General features: G+C 37.7%; 1 protein-coding gene across 8 annotated transcripts in view; it reads left to right on the forward strand.

Annotated features, from left to right (window-relative positions):
• Positions 1–4,453: 4,453 nt before the first annotated feature.
• The window catches only part of rock2b (rho-associated, coiled-coil containing protein kinase 2b), a gene marked incomplete at its 3' end in the record, with an annotated part of 35,906 nt that continues 20,132 nt past the window's right edge, over positions 4,454–20,227 (forward strand). For all 8 annotated transcript variants that reach the window (XM_079584867.1, XM_079584870.1, XM_079584871.1 and 5 more), the window contains exons 1-8: positions 4,454–5,099; positions 11,130–11,211; positions 12,129–12,229; positions 13,082–13,219; positions 15,806–16,066; positions 17,256–17,400; positions 17,496–17,634; positions 19,040–19,131. In XM_079584867.1, coding sequence (XP_079440993.1) covers positions 5,001–5,099; positions 11,130–11,211; positions 12,129–12,229; positions 13,082–13,219; positions 15,806–16,066; positions 17,256–17,400; positions 17,496–17,634; positions 19,040–19,131 — 1,057 coding nt within the window. In that variant the 5' untranslated portion in view covers positions 4,454–5,000. The remainder of the gene's footprint in view (positions 5,100–11,129; positions 11,212–12,128; positions 12,230–13,081; positions 13,220–15,805; positions 16,067–17,255; positions 17,401–17,495; positions 17,635–19,039; positions 19,132–20,227) is intronic.

Below are 20,227 nucleotides of genomic sequence, written 5' to 3' on the forward strand. Positions count from 1 at the left end.
TTTCATATTTGCTGAAATATAAACTCATTCAATATGACCACCAGATGCCAGTGTTAAGCGTTATTCGCGACTGACTGGCAATTTATTTATTTATCTTTTAAAAAGTGATAGTTAAAAGCACGAACACTCTAACCACATACATATTGTATTCATACTTTGAATGGGGTATGCTTAAACATATATATGGAAGTAAAATAATGCCAAATGTTTTTAAAATAAAAAGCCTGTTGAATTGCACTATACTTGAAAAAATATGCATTGCATTAACCATATGCTTGCATTTTAATGCATTGTATTTTTAGGGCTTGCATTTTTATTGGCTTAAATTCAACATGGTATATTTAAGCTGTGAATATTTAAATTCAAAACATTTCAAACACATTTTCATTAATAAAAATTCAATAATCCATATTCACCTTTCATTTCAATTCCAAAATATTCAAACCGATTAAAAATACAACCTATAATATTCAACAGGCAATTTCAGTCAATTTTATTTCGCTTTACAAATTCTCTTCCACAAATTCAGTGGTTCAAATTCGACAGTAAATTCAACACTGACATCCAGGAACTGCAGGAAAAGCAGTAGATTACCAAGCATAATCTGCTGTTAGTCGATCTCAGCGTGTGTTGTTGACGAAGACCAGAGCAACAGTAGCAAGCCAGAAGAGAGCCCTGTACCGGACCCCGCCCCTTCACTGCAAGAGTCCAGTGGAGTACGACTCCGAACTTCTCCGCCTCCTTCCTAAGGCCGTGGAGGACCTCTGCCTCGATTGGTCGCTGCCCGAAGACGGCTTGACGGCTGTTTTCTCCCTGGACGCCGCTCAACGCCTCACTTGAGGCCCGCTCCCTTCATCCCTGAGCTGCACGAGGAGCTATCTAAGTGTTGGAAGGCGCCATTTTCGGCCAGGCTACGGACTTCTGTCTCTTCGACGCTCTCCGCCACGAAAGACAAAGGCTTCCAGTCCATTCCTTCACTCCATGGCTGTGCTTCAGATTTACCAGGCCAACCTTCTCCGCTCTATGGACGAGGCGGGCCCGGAACCTGAAATCTTCACGGATCTAAGAAGCGCCACGGACTTAGCTCTGCGAGCCACCAAGTCCGCTGCACAGGCCATTGGGAGGAACATGGTGTCTCTCACCATCACTGAGAGACACTTGTGGCTCACACTGTCAGACATAAAGGACGCCAACAGAGTCACCTTCCTCGACGCGCCTGGGTCTCCTTCCGGCCTCTTCGGCCCGTCTGTGAAAGGCTTTGCTGAGTGCTATTCAGAGGTACAGAAGACGTTGCAGGCCATGCAACACTTCATCCCCAGGTGCTCGAGTTCCGCGACAGGTCGCTCTAAAAAGCAGCCGCCTGGCCGGAACATAGCGCCCCCGCCGCCTCTGTCGCCAGCTTCACAGCGCCGTCAGCCCAGGGACTCTCATCAGCGCTCACGGAGCCGCCGCAGCCCACCTCCCGCTGCGGCCGGACCGCCATCGAAAGCAGCATGCTTCGCTCTCGCAGTTCCCACAGCAGAGGTGACTGGAGGAGTGTATTTTGCAGCCAACGAGCCCGTAATTCATCCCGCTCGCCTGTACCCAAACGCCGTTTTCACGGCGACCCAGATAAATCTCAAAAAAAGCATTATGTCTGTTTGTCTGGCTCACGCCGAAAGTGTTAGAAATGTAGGAATTGTGCCCTCTTCCCAGTGCTCACCCCTACACATAAGCACGGCCCGTTCAGTGACACTCACTTATTCAGGGCCCACATCAATAAAATCAGATACAAATAGCGCCCCAATCACAGGCCTTTCTTGAGATTCGCCTTCGAGGGTCAGGCTTATCATTACACTGTCCTTCCGTTCGGCCTGTCTTTAGCACCTCGTACATTTACGAAGTGCATGGACGCGGCACTCGCTCCCCTGAGACAACGGGGCATGCGAGTACTGAACTATTTGGACGACTGGCTAATTCTAGCGCAGTCAGAGATGGAACTGATGACACACAAGGCTTTACTACTCAGCCATCTAGAATGCTTGGGTCTCAAGTTCAATTGGACCAAGAGTTCGCTGTTTCCCAGCCAGAAAATCTCTTTTCTGGGAACAGATTTGGACTCTGTGTCAATGACAGTGCGGCTTACATCACTCTGCGAATACAGCGCCTGGTGGCGTCATTCAAAGTTGGCAATGTCACTCCTCTCAAAAGTTTTCAGAGGATGCTAGGCCTCATGGCCTCAGCAGTGCTTCGGCTGGGCTTGCTTCACATGCGTCCACTTAAGCACTGGCTGAAGACGTGCGTCCCGCGCCGGGCATGGACCTCCTGTTATGCACGCCTCAAGGTAACCCAGAACTGTGTTACAGCTCTGGAGCCCTGGAAGGCGACCGACTGGTGTCAGTCAGGCGTAGATCTGTGGGTGGTCTCGAAGCTGAAAGTAGTCTCGACAGATGCCTCAAACTCAGGTTGGGGTGCCCTCTACGAGGGTAGGCCAAGAGAAGTGCTTACACATAAACTGTCTGGAGATGAAAGCGGTCGAGAGCGCTTTCGTTGTCCTTTGGGCGTTAGAGCTCATTCCACCAGAGGCATGGCCTCTTCATGGGCCTGGTCCAGTGGGGTTTCACTTCATGATATTTGTATGGCGGCAGGCTGGGTCTCTCCGTCTACATTTATAAGGTTTTACAACCTAGAAGTTCCTGCCCTACAGGCTAGATTGTTATCAGTCTAAACAAAGTGTCTGCAGTTCTGCCTGACTCAGTTCCGACCAGACTGCGTATTATGCATTTAACATTCCTGTACAGAGTGGACTGTGCTCAGTCCAGCTGTCGTTCTACAGTTCAGGCTGACTAAGGTCTATCCTCACTGTTACACTGTGTTAAGCACCTATTCATTCATTAGGCGACTATGTTGCCTTCTGTTATTTTCATTAGGCCCACTTCTCGTCGGCCTTGATATTACCCACCTATCATATGAGCCCTGGGCACATGCCCTTGGGACAATGTTGTGGACGATTCTCAGCACGCACAGCGTTTTACATTGGGTTCCCGTGTACCCACGCTTACGCAATACGAGAGTAGTCTCGCTAGAGAACGTTACTAACGTACCCTCGGTTGTCTCTAGAAGAGGAAACGAGTGTTGTGTAACCCTGCCGTGCTTGTGCTACGATCTGGTTTCGCTTCAGTCGATGAAAAACCAAAGTGCATCCTATCGGGATCTGGCGTATAAAGGAATAAGCCAGGCCGATTCTGGCGGGCCGTGACGACTGAGGGCGCCAGTGCCCTCATTGGTGCTTACGTCATGGGCAGCCTCTCGATAAGTTGCAGCAAGTTGCCGCAGAGCAGCCAATAGGCGCGCGAGCTGCCTCGTCTAGGTCTAGATTTTAAAATAGGGATTTTCCCGTAGCGTAAGCTAAGCTTACGCAACACACATTCCCTCTTCTAGAGAGAACCGAGGTTACATTAGTAACCGAGACGATTCCTTTAGCTGATTTTTAAGGTCAGTTAATGCTTGATTATGGCAGTGATCTCTAGTCTAGTCCATAATGAATTAAGCAAACTAAACCCTGGGGACACTTTTCTGAGTTGGGCTGTCTACTTCCTCATTCCTCACATTACTCTGTGCCAGAGATTCCCAGAAGTAGCATCTAGGCCTACCTATCGTGCAGTCATAATTAATTATTTACGTGAACAAAACCAGATACATTTTACCACATATTAGGTTACTATATATAGCTAGTTACCTGCATGACAAAATTAGCCTTCAGTCTCAGACTGATTTTGAATCTGAGTTTATTTTTCTTTATCAGTAATTATGGTTGGCTGATACATCATGTGTCTATGATCTTGTGACCCCACTGTGTCAGTCCTTGTCAGCTGTTTTCCATTGACACAACAATATAATTACCGTGCTGTGTCCAGTCCTAATAGATAGCCTATAGCATCAATAAGACTAATGCAGAGGGCAACAAATTAACAAAATATTAGCAACATGTCAATAGGGGCCCCGCATGGGTTTTAAAATGTCATACACAGATTTGATTTAGGGCGGCATAGCCTACTTTCAGTCATGGTTTTAACAGTCATGAGTGAGAAATGATTGAGAATGGATCCATTTTATTTGATATCAGTGGATGACATTTTATATGGTTAAAACAATGCCTCTAAAAACGAATTAGATAGGGTATAGTTTCCCTTAATATAATATATAACAAAGAGGATGACTTAAAAAAAAAATGTAAATAAAAAAATTGTTTAAATAGCCCATGATGGGTCACTGCTAATGCTGTTTATGTTTGACATCAGTATATGGTACACAGAATTTCAGTGCTGAATTACACCAGTACATTTACGAAACGCACATGAAAGGAGTCTCTAATATAAGCTCACTCTTACGCATGGCGTCCAAAATACACGTAACTGTCTAAATATAGTGTAATATCGGGTCGTATTTAGAGAGTGACGTTTGGCTGGTAAAAGAGATGGCTGAGATAAGATCCAAAGAATTCCAGTGGCCGCAGGGGAGAGACACAAGCTGCAACAAAGAAACACGCCATTCAGATTTACATTGGCTACATGTTCTCATTACTCCCCCTCTGCTTAATTTACTAGGCTACTAGCCTACTACTAATAATAGTCAGGAATATCAAGCGTGTGATTTTCAACCATATTGTAAAAAAGACGGACCGTACACGGAAGGGGCTTTCCCCCTGAACCGGAGCGGGATGAACACTTTGCTTCCTGAACGCGTGGGTCTAACCTTTGATTTCATATGCTTGCAGTAGCATGCGGAACGCCACTGTCATTTAGGATCCTAGGAAAGGAGTCACACACACGACTCCTGTATTCTGTAGCTATATTTATGAAATCTAGGAAGTCTTTGGCTAAAGAACTCATTCATCCAGAACCGGTGAGCTTTCATAAAGCGTCGCGTTGAGGTAGGGCAGGTGCTGACAAGTTTGATTCGAACGTTTGAAGTCCGCAATCTGATGTCTACCGGGACCTTCATTACACCGAACTGCCGCAATGTCGACCGGAGCAGGAAAGAGACTAGAAACTCGGGTGAGAAAACTGGAGTCAATCATCAAGGACCAACGATCAGCGTTGAATTTGGAGAGTTTGCTGGTAAGTTTAGGGATGCTATACAAAAGCAAAAGTTTTTTTGTACACATTGTAACTAACATTCATCATTTACAGGACATGAGAGGTTTGTGCTGTGCTGTGCAAGTGACATGACATTGCGTTTACTAACTGTGATATTAATTTTTAATTTGGTCATATTCAGATTCTACAAACACATTTTGATTGCCATAGGCTATCTTGAATTTCCCCTGTTACAGGTGTTGTTTATAAAAAAATAAAATAAAATAAAAATGAGACTGCTGCTGATATTTGGAGAATGTAAACACCTTATTTAGAACAGTTATTCATAGGCCGTAGCTGTGTATCCGTAGTGTTGAACTCAAGTCCCGGGGTCCCCCTCGGTTGAAATCGTGGGCGTGCGTTTGTGAAGAAAAACACTTTTGCAGTGAGAAGGAAAGTTTTTATTTATTTACATTTTTTTATTAGAATTTTACAAACATTATAAGAAACATCTTGGCCTACATTTTTCTCATGACATTTTTGTCAATAATAATGAGTTGATTCAATTCAATCCAAAAATGACTAAAATGTAGCCTACAGTAATAGCAAGAGCTGGTATCTCCAGCATTTCCAGAATGCAATTGCATGTTTGTTCAGAATATGATGTTTACTTGTGTACAGGAATTTTTAAAAGAGCTGTGGAGCAGAATCTTATTTTAGAATAATACCCTTACCAGAATATCAAGCTTAATTAGTGCACATGTAAATCAACAGAGATGCTCTAAATTTAGAGATATCTAAATCACGTGATTCTGCTGTCACAAAATGAGGGGTACCAGATGGTTGGATCTAGGTCTATACGTAAAACAGATTAATGCAACCACATGGAAACACCAAATATTACATTTTTGGTATTTAATACATGTATGGGGCACCTTGGCTATTGCAAATAATGTTTATTTACCTGTATTTTGCTTATGATTACAAAATATTACAAAACAATGTTAATATTATACTCTATACCGGTAATATACCACCCAGCAAGTTATTGAAGAGACTGGAAAGCTCTTCATACACATAGGATGTACATGTACAACACAAAACAAAAGTGCACTACATGTTTAGGGTGTAAACAAATGAGTGGATGTTTGTCCCAGAGGATTGTGGTAATGTTCCTGTGTCTTATCTCTGATCAGTATGATAGCTTACCATATATGGTATCAACACACCCACCGTAATGTTGTTGTCTTTTGATGATAATATTTTTTCCAAATACAGCAGCTAAAGTATCAGGCTTCACTTGTTTTCAATTATACACACATATTTTTAGAGAGCAGGAAGAAACTTTACGAAGTGTGAAGACACCATGCATGTGTAATCAATGACTGGGTCAGGGTGAAATGAGAGGACTTGTCGAGCAAGCTTTACAGGGTGAGAATGACTAGAATGTGTGCTCCTATTGTCAATTCCCACCACAGAGTAAATTATCTCACCTTGTTACCCAGCATTCTCCTCTGCAGAAGAAAACCCTCATTCCAGTCAAGCACTGCATTTTTGAGCAAGACTGAAAGTTGGCACTCCCTGCTTTCATTGGAGGATTATTTACAGTGCAGCACTATCAAAATCTTACGGTGCATTTATTACAAGGAAGCTGTCTTAATAAGCCCCCTGTTATTGGACACTTCATCTCACTGAAGCACATTTGTTCAATGCCATCATAACCTAAAACCTTTTGTTGACTAATGCTGCAGTGCATCCACACCACTAGGTGTCAGTATGAGTTCGACAACTTACTGTATCAGCCAGTGTGAGTGCAAACTAATTAAAATTATTAATTCAGAATTAAACTTGGCGCTCACGCACTCACACATGCAAAAATATTTATACACACACAAACCCTTTTAAATCTCTGCTTGGGTTGCGTTCTATGCTTAAATGGAAAATGATATCTATGAACAAGCACTGGAGGTATTGGGTGATTGGGTGTATTTTTGGTGTGTGTGTGTGTGTGTGTGTGTGTGTGTGTCATACTCTGGCTATGGGAGGCCCAGGGAAAGACCTAACTAAATCCCAGCTGGTTTGTTCTAGCACGTTTACTTAAATATGTCCACTCACCACCTCATCTGCTTATTATATCCTATCTTCCATCCCATGCCCTTCCAAGTCATGGTTGTCAGACAAAGCAGCTCCATTTTAGTTTATGATGTCAACATCACTAACTCATTGAGGCTGAAGTCATTTAACACTGTGTTCTAGTTTCATTGTAATATTTGTGATGCAACTGAACTATGGCCACTTTTTTTTAAATAATTACTAATGATCTAAATTGGATACAGACTCATTGTCCGGCTGTGTTGCTACCAGAGGAAATGTCATACAGGAAGCTGAGGTCACATCCTTCAATTGAGGAGAGATAGCTGGCTCCAGCTTCCTTTGAGTGTGTGTTTGCACTTTTGAACACTGTGTTGTGGACTGACTCAGGAAAACAGGATTCTGTCATTGTTAATTGTGCATGTGTGTGTTTTTGGTTTGTATGTGAGTGTGCCGATTTTTGTTAAGGAAGCAGAATGTAATACATAATTAATGTAATAATGTTTTCAATGTATATAACGTCTCGCGGCGTATCCTGCTTTTCAGGCCTGTTGTTGGTCTCGCAACTCAGTCTACAAACATTTTTAAAGTCATCAGTTGTTTCTATCAGGTCAGGTCGTGGTGTACAGACTTGGTCAATGTCAGTCAAACAACATTCCCCTCCTGTTTACAATAATCATAAATGGCTCTCTGGATAATTTGATATTGACTTAGCCAATGTGTCACTTTGTTGTTGCCGTCAAATCTATAACATCTCTTTTATTTCAACCCACGATGGACGGCGATCTACAACTCCACAATTCCAATTTACATAAATACTCTTGGGAGGGAAAAAATAACAGGAACAAAAAACGGGTCCCAGGCACTCAGTCAAAATAAAGATGAAGAGAAGGAAGTTAAAAAGCCTTTATTAAATATGGCTTAAATCATAATAAAAATTACACAATTTGGCTCGTGTAATTTTTATTATGATTTAAGCCATATTTAATAAAGGCTTTTTAACTTCCTTCTCTTCATCTTTATTTTGACTGAGTGCCTGGGACCCGTTTTTTGTTCCACAATATACACACTATTCAGGTGGAATATTAGTACCCCAAACTAACACACACAAGACATAAAGTGCTGTCACCATCACACACACTCATAGACACACATATGTTAACTGCTCATTTTCAATGTTTGATTTTTATATTAATTTATATTAATATTTAAGTTTTAAATAAGATTTAAACTTCACATTTTCCTGTAGCTTTTATATAATTTTACATGGCCTCTTAAAACGTTTCAAATTCTGTCTGTTCATTATTCATTTGTCTTTAGAAAAGTCAGCTGGGTTGTTTTGGTTCATTATCACTATTTTGTTTAAGCTTGCCTTACTAGGCCTGATAACAGAAAGACAGACAGAGTTTCATCCCTTCCTCCACTCAAGCAGTCTCTCTCTATAAACAAATAATCTTTTCAAAAGCCTCCTAAGACTGAAACTTAGACTAAATTTAAGAATAAATTAGTTACAATAACCTTTCACATATTAGTGCCTTCGTTATCCAGACTGTTCCTTGAATCTACAAAAGCTGTCTTCATCTTTAGCCATCACCATGTCTAATGACCTTCAGGAGTTAAAACTATCTTATAGACATATTAGTTCAAAATCAACACTTCTATAATTTTCCTTGCCCATAAGGCAACCAACATCTTGTTCCTGATATAAATTAATAAGTTTTGTTACTGTCTCCACAACAAATAATGACAATCACCTCATGGTCTCAGCTGGCTCTTGAAAGCACATTCCCATTAGCTCTTTATCTATAATCAATGAAGAACAAGCCATACAATGATTACATTTTCTGGTGAGTGGTATAGAGGAACTTTTCTGGGTCAGACTGCCGTAACTTCTCACAGCTCATCTCCCCTCTCAGTGATATACTGAAGCTTGTGGCCTATAACAGTCATCAGCGTCCACTCTCATACCCGTCTCACATAAACACCATCAGGAGATGCCCAGTGTCGGCGTGACCCCCTGCCTTAGGTTCTTACCCGTCGTTATAGCCACTTCACACTAGGTAACCGCTCTTTGCCATCACGAAATCTTTGACCATTTTCTCCAACATAATCAGCTGTTTTCTGGAGCTTTAGGAAAGGCACATTCAAGAGTCACCAGAGCCATTCAGACTGCCTAATAGTGTTAATAGACAGGTTAATAACAGCAGTATTTAATCACTTAAATCCATTAAACATCTTAAAAGCAGCACCCTAGCTGCTTAGATTATACTTAGTGCATTTAGATCACAACTGTACATTCAGTGCACTGTTACATCTGTAGCCGGAGCCATCGGCCCTGTCTCATGGTGGAGACTAAAATGAGACAAATAAATCAGTGGTCCTAAAATAAGTCAAAAACAGTACTATTTTAAAGACTTCTTTAAAGTCATGAAGTTTTACTTTTAAAACATTTACAATTTGCTCTAATTGTATAAGATCCTGTTACATTATTTCTTTTAACATCTCTGTGTCTATGATTTTAAACTGAAACACTGTGCTTTACCATATAGCTTATTATCACTTATGACACAGGCTCAGATAACAGCTTTTAGCTGACATTAAATGAGAGAGACTTTCAGGACTGGTACACTGCATTTTCATAAACCTGTAACATCAAACTTTATCTATCATCTTTATAGCCCAGCTCAAAACATGCATTTTCAATACAGACATAATCTTTATAGTTGTCTTTTGCCCATAATCAGGGAATTTAGACATTTACAAATGTTCCACTCAGACTGAGTCTCTGTCACACTGGCAGTTTCAGCCACAGCACACCAAATCATGGTGGGGCCAGATTCAGATAAGCCAACTGCTTCATTACAGCCAATCACAAGCTTATCTTTTGAAAGCAAGACCTCAGCTTCTAGTTCCTTCATGGTCAACACTACCAAGCTGTTTGTTTAATCAGATGCCTTTCTACACATTTTACATTTAGCAACTGTTATTCCAGTACTATTGCTTCTGCTTATTTGATCTTAAAACATATATTTTAGTTCTCTCTACAAAAGGATTCCCTTAAGACTTCAATCTTTTGACCTGTTTTTTTATCTCCTATTCTTTCTCAGACGAAAACTTGAATATCGTAATTTTACACGCTGATCTACTTTCAAACCCACATTTACACCAGAAATTTAGTTTCTGAGTGGGCATTTAAATTACGGCGACATGGCCTTGCTGACCACGATTAAACCACTCTCTTTGCCTATAGTTTGATCACTATGAGCAGTTCCCCGTTCCCACCATACTGCAAATGGCAAATCCCTTTGCAGTCTACTGAAAGTCAATGAAAAGTTAAATATTGGCATAACAATGTACATGGTGAACAAATGTAAGATGCAGTGATAACGCAGTTCCGTCGACTGGCCTGAAACTCTCTCACATTAGCCCTGTGCGATTGAACTCTTCTTTCTGTTGAGCCCTGGATTAGCTGTTTTTCTTTTTCCAGCTGCAGCAATACACTCTTATTAACCATTTATGTTGGGCCAACTAGTTTATGATGTTGGCTCGAGCAAATGGAAGTGTTTGGGTGGGGAATGTTTGGGGGATGGTGGTTTGTGTGCGTCTTTGTATTTTTAGCTCTGCTGTGTCATGTAAGGTCATTTCCAGGATCATCCAGTATATCATTCACATTATTCATTTCCTAAAGTATTTCTTAAGAATATAGTTACTTAATTCTAACTGTAAAGCTGGCTATACAGGCCTAAAAGTTTTGGATTTCTATCCAAAGATAAATGACACAACAGTATGTCTGTCAGAGTGAGCTTAGTTTAGGGATTAAAGGAGAGTAATGAATTCCTTCTGAAGAGTGTATTTTTAGCTCTGTGAATAAGAGGAAAGCCCATAGTAGCAACAGACATTGGTGTGTATATGAGTTAAATAAGATCTATATATCTTAAGGTTTTTTTATTTTTTTATTCTCTTTCCTCTTGTCTTCTGCAGGATTCAGTAACTGCCCTGGCCCTTGATCTGAACCATCCCGCACTGAGAAAGAACAAAAACATAGATGCCTTCTTAAACAGATGTAAGTTTCTTTAATAATTAATTATGTTTTATATAAAGAAATTAAAATTAACTTATTGCTTATTATGTTTTCTGCCATATTTTGTTTTTATAGATCAGCCTGTGTATATATAAATATATATATATATATATAAATATATATATAAATATATATATATATATATATATATATATATATATATATATATATATATATATATATATATATATATATATATATATATATTGGTATAGCAATACATGGATATGTCAATACATATCCAAATGCTACTGACCATCTTGTCAACACGTAATAGTTGCCTTTCATTTGCATTTAGGTATTTTAAGTAAATATTGTATAAAATTAGTTCTTTAATTGTTTTTTTAGTTACTTTATTTCACTTTATTTCAGAAAGCAATATGCATAATTATTACAGTGCATATATATATATATATATATATATATATATATATATATATATATATATATATATATATATATATATATATATATATATAGTAAGGTCTTTATACACCACTGAAAACATAGTTATGGATCTTATATTGCATTTCTGTCAATAGATCCTCAGAAATAATACACATTGCACCTTTAAAAAACAATCTATTCAATTCACTAGTCAAGCAGAATCAGACACTATAAGTTTATCAAGGGGCATCATTTGACCCCTGGAAATTAGTTTGAGAGAAATTGTTTTCTTAAATGGCTAAAAAGGATATTATGATATGATAAAACTATCAGGAATGTTTTGAAATAATTATTTTAATCATATACATTTTGTATTTAAATTTAATTGATAAATTAAAATGTTTTTATTCAATAATTGGGGAATTACATTTTTTTTTTACCCTGATATAATGTTTTTTTATAATTAAATGATAAACATCATTCATATAATATGTGTTGTCTAATATCTCTAGATGAAAAGGCTGTGTGCTGCCTTAGGGAACTACAAGTGAAGCTGGATGATTTCGAAAGAGTCAAACTGATCGGTCGTGGAGCGTTTGGCGCAGTGCAGCTGGTTAGTGAGTGTGTTTCAGAAAGTTGTGTGGGTGTGTGTTAATGTGAGAGTCTGCCCCTGTTATCTGCTTTTTGTTTTCAGGCATAGCCTTTTGTCTGTGTGTGTGTGTGTGTGTGTGTTAATGCCTGTGAGGCTTGTACGCACATGTTCTGCCTGATCCTACTTGCCTACAACAACACAGAGCATGCATGCTTTTGTGTCCTTGTTGGCATAGGCACAAAATAATTTATTATTTTAGGAAGCTGATAGTTTTCACCCTTGTCAGTGAAAGTCAGTCTTTTTAAATATTTATCAATGATAGAGCATTATGTGTTGCTTATGCATGCATCGTAAAAATGAAGTGTTCAGTATCAGGCTTGTGCACAATTCAGAATTGAATTGAGAATGACTCCTGAATTACAATTCAATTCTTGAATTTGAATTGAATTGAATTTGAATTTATGTCAAAAACAGGATCTAGATTTACAATTCGAATTTGAATTAAAGGAAGCAGAATTGCAATTCAATAAAAAGTCTAAGAAATTCATATACATATTTTAAGTTAAGTGTTTAACAAGCTTTACAGTATATGTCAGATATGATTGCATTATGCACTTTGTGTTATTTGATTACTTTGAAATGAAAATAACATTGGAACACAACTAATTAAACAACATTGAGGAGGTAATTTATTTCAAGAATTTGATCATTATCTATATTTTAGAACAACATGTATGCAGGGTTGAGGAGTGACTAGTTACGTGTAATGAAATTATGTTATTAACAGTGTATTAAACAGCATATTACAGAATGCACGTTGCTTCAAGGGTTTATATAAATGTTTATGTTGATAATGAACATATGTGCCTGTAGGTACGACACAAGGCTTCTCAACAAGTGTATGCCATGAAGCAGCTCAGCAAGTTTGAGATGGTCAAGCGCTCTGACTCCGCCTTCTTCTGGGAGGAGCGTGACATCATGGCGTTCTCCAAGAGTCCTTGGATAGTTCAGGTGGGATTCACTCCTTTATATACCATCCCGTATACCCATATATATGTAGGAAAGTGCTATCTGACTGACAGGTGGCTGTTTTTGAATGCTTGCCCGTCACAGGATGCATCTGTTTATGTTGTAGTCCTATAAAGACGGTCAGTTATGTCCTAATATAAATAGCAAAGAAGAACGTAAGAAACGAAGAAAGATAAATGTAAGATCTGTTTATTAGACCTTGAAGCCTTATAGAATAGTGGCTGTTATGCTGATATGCTGGTAATATTAATAAACAAAATGTGTTATTTATTATGGACTGTTTATCAAGAATTGATACTTGAAGACTACATGTCCCTCTTTTTATTTAATTTTATATTTATAATATTTATTTATAGTTGGGGGTCTTAAGCACATTTTCACGCAAATTAATCTAAAAGCGCCAAATTTGGCACAGAAGTAACTCAGGTCATACTGAAATTATTTAGCTAGGGCGCCGGAGCCAGAGACCCTTGGGGCCAAGATGGCGGCCAAATCCAATATGGCCGCTGCCCGAAAAGGGTTCCGGCTATAACTTTTGAACCACATGAGTTACAAAAACAAACTTGATGTCTTTTTCAGCTTAATTGATCATGGGAAACATGTAGGAATGTTAATATTTATGACCCGGTGCATCTGGACCCCTTATTCCTCCAATTCCAATATGGCCGTGTTCCAAAAAAGCAGTTTTGACTGTAGTATGGGGCCTTACACCCCATTGTTTGCGCCTGAAAGGGATTCAGCTATAGCTTTTGAGCCAGATGAGATACAAATACAAACTTGATGTCTATTTGACCTTTTTTGACCATTCGAAACCCATAGGAATACTTACATTTATGATTGAGTATATCAGACCCCCCAAATTCCCTAAATTCAATATGGCCGCTGTCCAAAAAAGAGTTTTGGCTACAAATTTTGAACCAAATACGCTACAAATGAGGATGTGGTGTCTATTTTATATTTATTGACCACATGAAGTCCATTGGCATATTTATATCTATGCTGGTGTAAGTCTTGAACCTTTAATATTTTCAAGAATGTGGAAGCCTGCACCATTCTCCTCCACTGTGGCTGCAAGACAGCATGTAGAGGGCACTGCAAGTGCTGTAAAGCCAGAGTTCGTTGCACTTCTATATGTGCATGTGAGGGTGCTTGTACAAACAATGATGGTGGAGACGATAAGAGATCTGGTGATTGAGAGTAATAATGATAATTCATGTGAGAGACCATGACAATTCACTGTTGTTGTTTTTTATGTTATTGCTGTTTTTTTTGTTATGCTAAGCAAACCTTTAAGGGTTTTGGACAAATTTACTATATTATTCTTTTAACAATTTGACATAATATAAATATTGCCTTTCAATAATAATTGTGTTTTATTCTTTCTTATATGATTACATTTTTAAATGTATTCACCTGGTACACTGAAAGCATTTCACTTTTATAAGGAAATGAATCAACATTGAGAATAACTTTCCAAGTTGTGGTAAAAAAAGTATTTTCAACCACAGTCTTGAAAAGAATAAAGGTTCAAGACTTACACAAGCATACATATAAATATGCCACTGGACTTCCTGTGGTCAATAAATATAAAATAGACACCACATCCTCATTTGTAGCGTATTTGGTTCAAAATTTGTAGCCAAAACCCTTTTTTGGACAGCGGCCATATTGAATTTAGGGAATTTGGGGGGTCTGATATACTCAATAATAAATGTAAGTATTCATATGGGTTTCCAATGGTCAAAAAAGGTCAAATAGACATCAAGTTTGTATTTGTATCTCATCTGGCTCAAAAGCTATAGCTGAATCCCTTTCAGGGATTTTGGGATATTGGATTTGACCGCCATCTTGGTCTCAGGGACCATTGGCTCGGGCGCCCTGGCTAAATAATTTCAGTATGCCCTCAGCTACATCTGTGCCAAATTTGGTGCTTGTAGATGAATTTGCGCGAACAATGGGGTGTAAGGCCCCATACTACAGTCAAAACTGCTTTTTTGGACAGCGGCCATATTGGAATTGGAGGAATAAGGGGTCCAGATGCACCGGGTCATAAATATTAACATTCCTATGTTTTTCCATGATCAATTAAGCTGAAAAACATATCATGTTTGTATTTGTAACTCATGTGGTTCAAAAGTTATAGCCGGAACCCTTTTGCAGCGGCCATTTTGGATTTGGCCGCCATCTTGGCCCCGAGGGTCGCTGGCTCCGGCGCCCTAGCTAAATCATTTCAGTATGACCTGAGCTACATCAGTGCCAAATTTGCCGCTTTTAGATGAATTTGTGCGAAATTACCTATTTATGTGCTTAAGGCCCCCAACTATTAATCATGTATACATTTAAATATTTATTTAAATGTATTTAATATTAATATTGAAATATATTATTCCCAATTGTGATTACTTATTATTATATTATTATTAACAAAATTAGTATGAAATAAAAGACTGTGTTCAGTAGCTAGCTGCTATTTAACATTGCTGTCGTATATATTTCACAATTAGTACCAACTTTTGAAATATTGGTATTATGACACCTCTGTTCACCTCACTCTTTCTGTCCACGTAGCTGTGCTGTGCGTTCCAAGATGAGAAGTACCTCTATTTGGTGATGGAGTTCATGCCCGGTGGAGACCTGGTGACTCTGACCAGTAACTATGACATCCCAGAGGAGTGGGCTCGGTTCTACACAGCAGAAGTGGTGCTGGCACTAGACGCTATTCATTCTCTGGGCTTTATCCACAGAGACATTAAACCAGACAACATGCTGCTGGACCGTAACGGACACCTTAAACTCGCTGACTTTGGAACATGCATGAAGATGGACTCGGTGTGTCCTGGCTTGTGATAAGTGTTTCTGATGTGTGTTTATGTAATTGAATGTGCAGGAGAGAGAGAGAGAGAGAGAGGATCTACGTTTCAAATTGTGTAGTATGCAGGATTGTAGTGCATTGACCATTTTTAAGACAGCTGTTCAGGAAACCTGTTTAAAACGTTCTTGCATTTACTCTGCAGAAAAAAATCCCCCATGCTGTTAGTATTATGTCAGTGCTGCCATCTTGTGGTGGGATCATAGAGTGCAGCCTGAATTATGATAACGTTGTCAGTAGATTAGCAGTGCTGGGGAGTAACTATTTATATGTGATCTGGATTTTGTAATCAAATTCCAAAAATGAAATGCTTGTAATTAGATTATATTACACTTTAAAATAATAATAATCAGACTACAGTTACTTTTTTATTGATTACATGATTCACGAATATCAAATTTGTAGCATAGCAAAACCTTTTAAATTTATTGATTCTCTAAAAAACCTATTGCATATATGTTTGGAAAGATTCCACTTTCAGGGAATTGCACACACATACCAGTCACTAGTTGCATGGCTATAATTACATGGTAATTTGAGAGGCCACAGCATTTGACTACTGGATTTTCAGATAATATTCACTTCTATGGCGTGTTTTCTCAACTTTCCAAACTGCATATCTAATCGACTTCCGAAAAACACATTTGAATTATTATTTGAATGATAAAAGAAGTAGTTTGGTAATCTCTGGTGTAATATTTAATCCACTCGTTGTTGATTACAAAAAAAGTAATATTTTCTTTCTTTCTTTCTTTCTTTCTTTCTTTCTTTCTTTCTTTCTTTCTTTCTTTCTTTCTTTCTTTCTTTCTTTCTTTCTTTCTTTCTGTATTTTTATATTTTTATATCATATTCAAATCGATGTGAAAAACAACTTTGGTCAAAAGTAATCCAAAAGTAGGCAGATTACATTACCTAAAAGGTGTAATGTAATCGATTCTGTAATTTGTATTTGGTAACAGAATACAATTTGTCAGCAATCTTCCCAGAACTGTTTATAAGGTGGTTTTAAAGCGGAAATGTACCGGTATATATTTTTTAAATGTTAAAATACTTTATATTTCAGCTTAATATGCACAGACAACACAGAAACTTTATCTTAACCAATCTATATAATGTAATTATTATATATGTATCTGTATGTGTGTTTAGACCGGTATGGTCCGCTGTGACACTGCTGTCGGGACTCCTGATTACATTTCTCCAGAGGTTTTGATGTCACAAGGAGGGACGGGCTACTATGGCCGCGAGTGTGACTGGTGGTCTGTTGGCGTTTTCATTTATGAGCTGCTAGTGGGTGAGTAGCACTTCATCTGTATCTTCCTGTCTCCTGTAATCTCATCTCACTGCTCTTACCATCCTACATATTCATTCTCCGGTTGATTTGGGCAGGTGACACACCATTTTATGCTGAGTCCCTAGTGGGAACCTATGGAAAGATCATGGATCATAAAAACCGCCTAACTTTCCCAGATGATATGGAATTGTCAAAGGAAGCCAAGGGCCTCATCTGTGCCTTTCTGACTGACAGGTGAGAGATACGTTTGGATGGAGTCACCTTTATTAAACATTAGTCCCTTATTATTCTTAGCTGTAATGTCAAAATAAGCATGGAAAAATATGAATTCATATCTAGAGCTTGGCTGATAGTGGATTTTGATCATGATAAATACATTGTGAACATCAGTAATAAGAATAACTTTATATTCAATTTAAAATAGGGCTGAACTTTATCGCAAAATGGAAAATAATGACTTAACCATGATGCTTTGTAATTAAGTAAATACAATTTTTATTGTCATATGAAATCTTACCGTGGGGTACGTCTTTCTTGTTGTTGAAGAAATGAATACTCGGCAAGGATACCTTAAAAGTGACAACAAAGACATTTATAATTTTGCTAAAGATTTTTATTTCAAATAAATTAGGTTATTTTGAACTATTTATTCATCAAAGAATCCTGAGGGAATAAACGTATCACAGTTTCCACAAAAATATTAAGCAGCATAACTGTTTACAACATTGATAATAATAAGAAATGTTTCTTGAGCAGCAAATCAGCATATTAGAATGATTTCTGAATGATCATGTGACACTGAAGACTGGAATAAAGATGCTGAGAACTCAGCTCAGCCATCACAGGAATAAATACATTTTAAAATGTATAAAAAAAAATAGAGAACAGTTCATTTAAACTGTAATAATATTTCACAATATCGTTAAAAATCTTACTGTAATTTTGATCAAATAAATGCATAAGATATAAGAACACACATATATACATATATATATATATATATATATATATAATAATCTTACAAACACCAAACTTTTGAATGGTAGAGTATAAAATATATAAAATCAACTCAAGTCTTTACTTTTTTTAAAGATGATATACCGATCTACCTTTTCATTTTGTGCATTTAAGAGCCAGTCACTAGTAAAACGTCAACTTCATGTCTTCATCTTTATACCTGGTCACTCTTTTAGCCTGACAACTTCAAACTGTTTTCCTATAACTCCATTTTTCCTCTCTCGTTCTCCTCCCTCTCACATGCGCACACATACGAGCATTCCTGATCAAATATCCAGAGCGGGGCTTTATGATTTCTTCTGCTTGTGTTTATGTACAGCACAACACACACCCCTCCCTTTGCATTCTGGGCTGCAGGAATGTCCCACATGTGGCAGTCCAAACTGCTGCACCACTTTGAAACCAGATGCAAGGAAAGGGAGGGGAATGACTGTTCCTTATTTTTGGATGTTGCAGTTTGTGTCGCTTTCGTTCCTCATCTCATCCATGCTCTGCCATTTCCCATCAGCCAGTCGCTATTGGATGTTCCAGTCTCTCACACAGACACACATCACTTAGCGGATTAGTGAGTGTGGTTGTGATTCTCTGTTTGGTTTGCTGACCAGTGTTTTGATATGTTCAGGGAGGTGAGGCTTGGACGGACTGGAGTGGATGAAATAAAATGTCACCCCTTCTTCAAGAACGATCAGTGGACCTTCGACACCATACGAGACAGTAAGCCTCTGAGTGTGAGTGTGGCTTGAAACTTGAAAGTCACATTTATTCATTCAAATTACAACTAATCGCTATTTATGACTGAGTCAGTATTATTTACTTACTATAACATTATGCATGGACTGGTTGATAAAAATCAAATCAAATCTAGAATATACTCAAGTCTTGGATTGTTTTTTTTTCCATTTGTGAGTGAGGAGTTTTGAACTGAGTCATTCATACAGTATCTGTTCAAATCATAGATATGTGATTTTTGATTTTGAGGTTTTTTTTTAATTTTCTAAAATTCCTCCTTTTAATTTTTCTCCACACACATGCAAATGCTTCTGGCGAAAAGGAAAGTAATTTCAGTCATGCATACCAATGCTGAGTAAGTTATTTGAAAAAAAGTAATTAATTACTAGCAACTAATTGGGTTGTAAACGATTAATCGAATCCAAAATAATAGTTTGTGTTTACATAATATATGTGTGTGTATTGTGTATAATTATTTTGTATATATAAATACACACACATGCATGTATATATTAAGAAAAATGTGTTATTTATATATAAAATAGTTATATTTATATATATAATATTAATCATATAAAAATATATATGCTGTATATAAATGCAAATATTTCTCAAAAATATGTATTACATGCATGTGTGTGTATTTATATATACAAAATAATTATACACAATACACACACATATATTATGTAAACACAAACTTTTATTTTGGATTCGATTAATCGCGATTAATCGTTTACAGCCCTAGCTAATTACTTCGTCAACAGTGTAATTAGATTACTCTACTAATTACTAAAGCCCGCATTGCATTAATTATTCTTGAACTGACCAAAGTATTTAAAGGGTGAAAGCTACATTAACAACATACATTTTAACATTAGATGTACATTTTTTTTAATGTTAAATCCACTATTGTTTTATATAGAATTGTTCTATAGTCTATACAGTATTTTTAATTACATCAGAAGTAACTGTAATTAAATTACAGAAAACTAATTCAAAGGAAAACTAATTCAATTACAGTAATTAATTACTTAGTAATGCATTACATGTTGTAACGTTTACTCCTGTCGGGGGACGG

Source organism: Phoxinus phoxinus (assembly GCF_949152265.1).
Source record: "Phoxinus phoxinus genome assembly, chromosome: 16".
NCBI classification, from domain to species: Eukaryota; Metazoa; Chordata; class Actinopteri; order Cypriniformes; family Leuciscidae; genus Phoxinus; species Phoxinus phoxinus.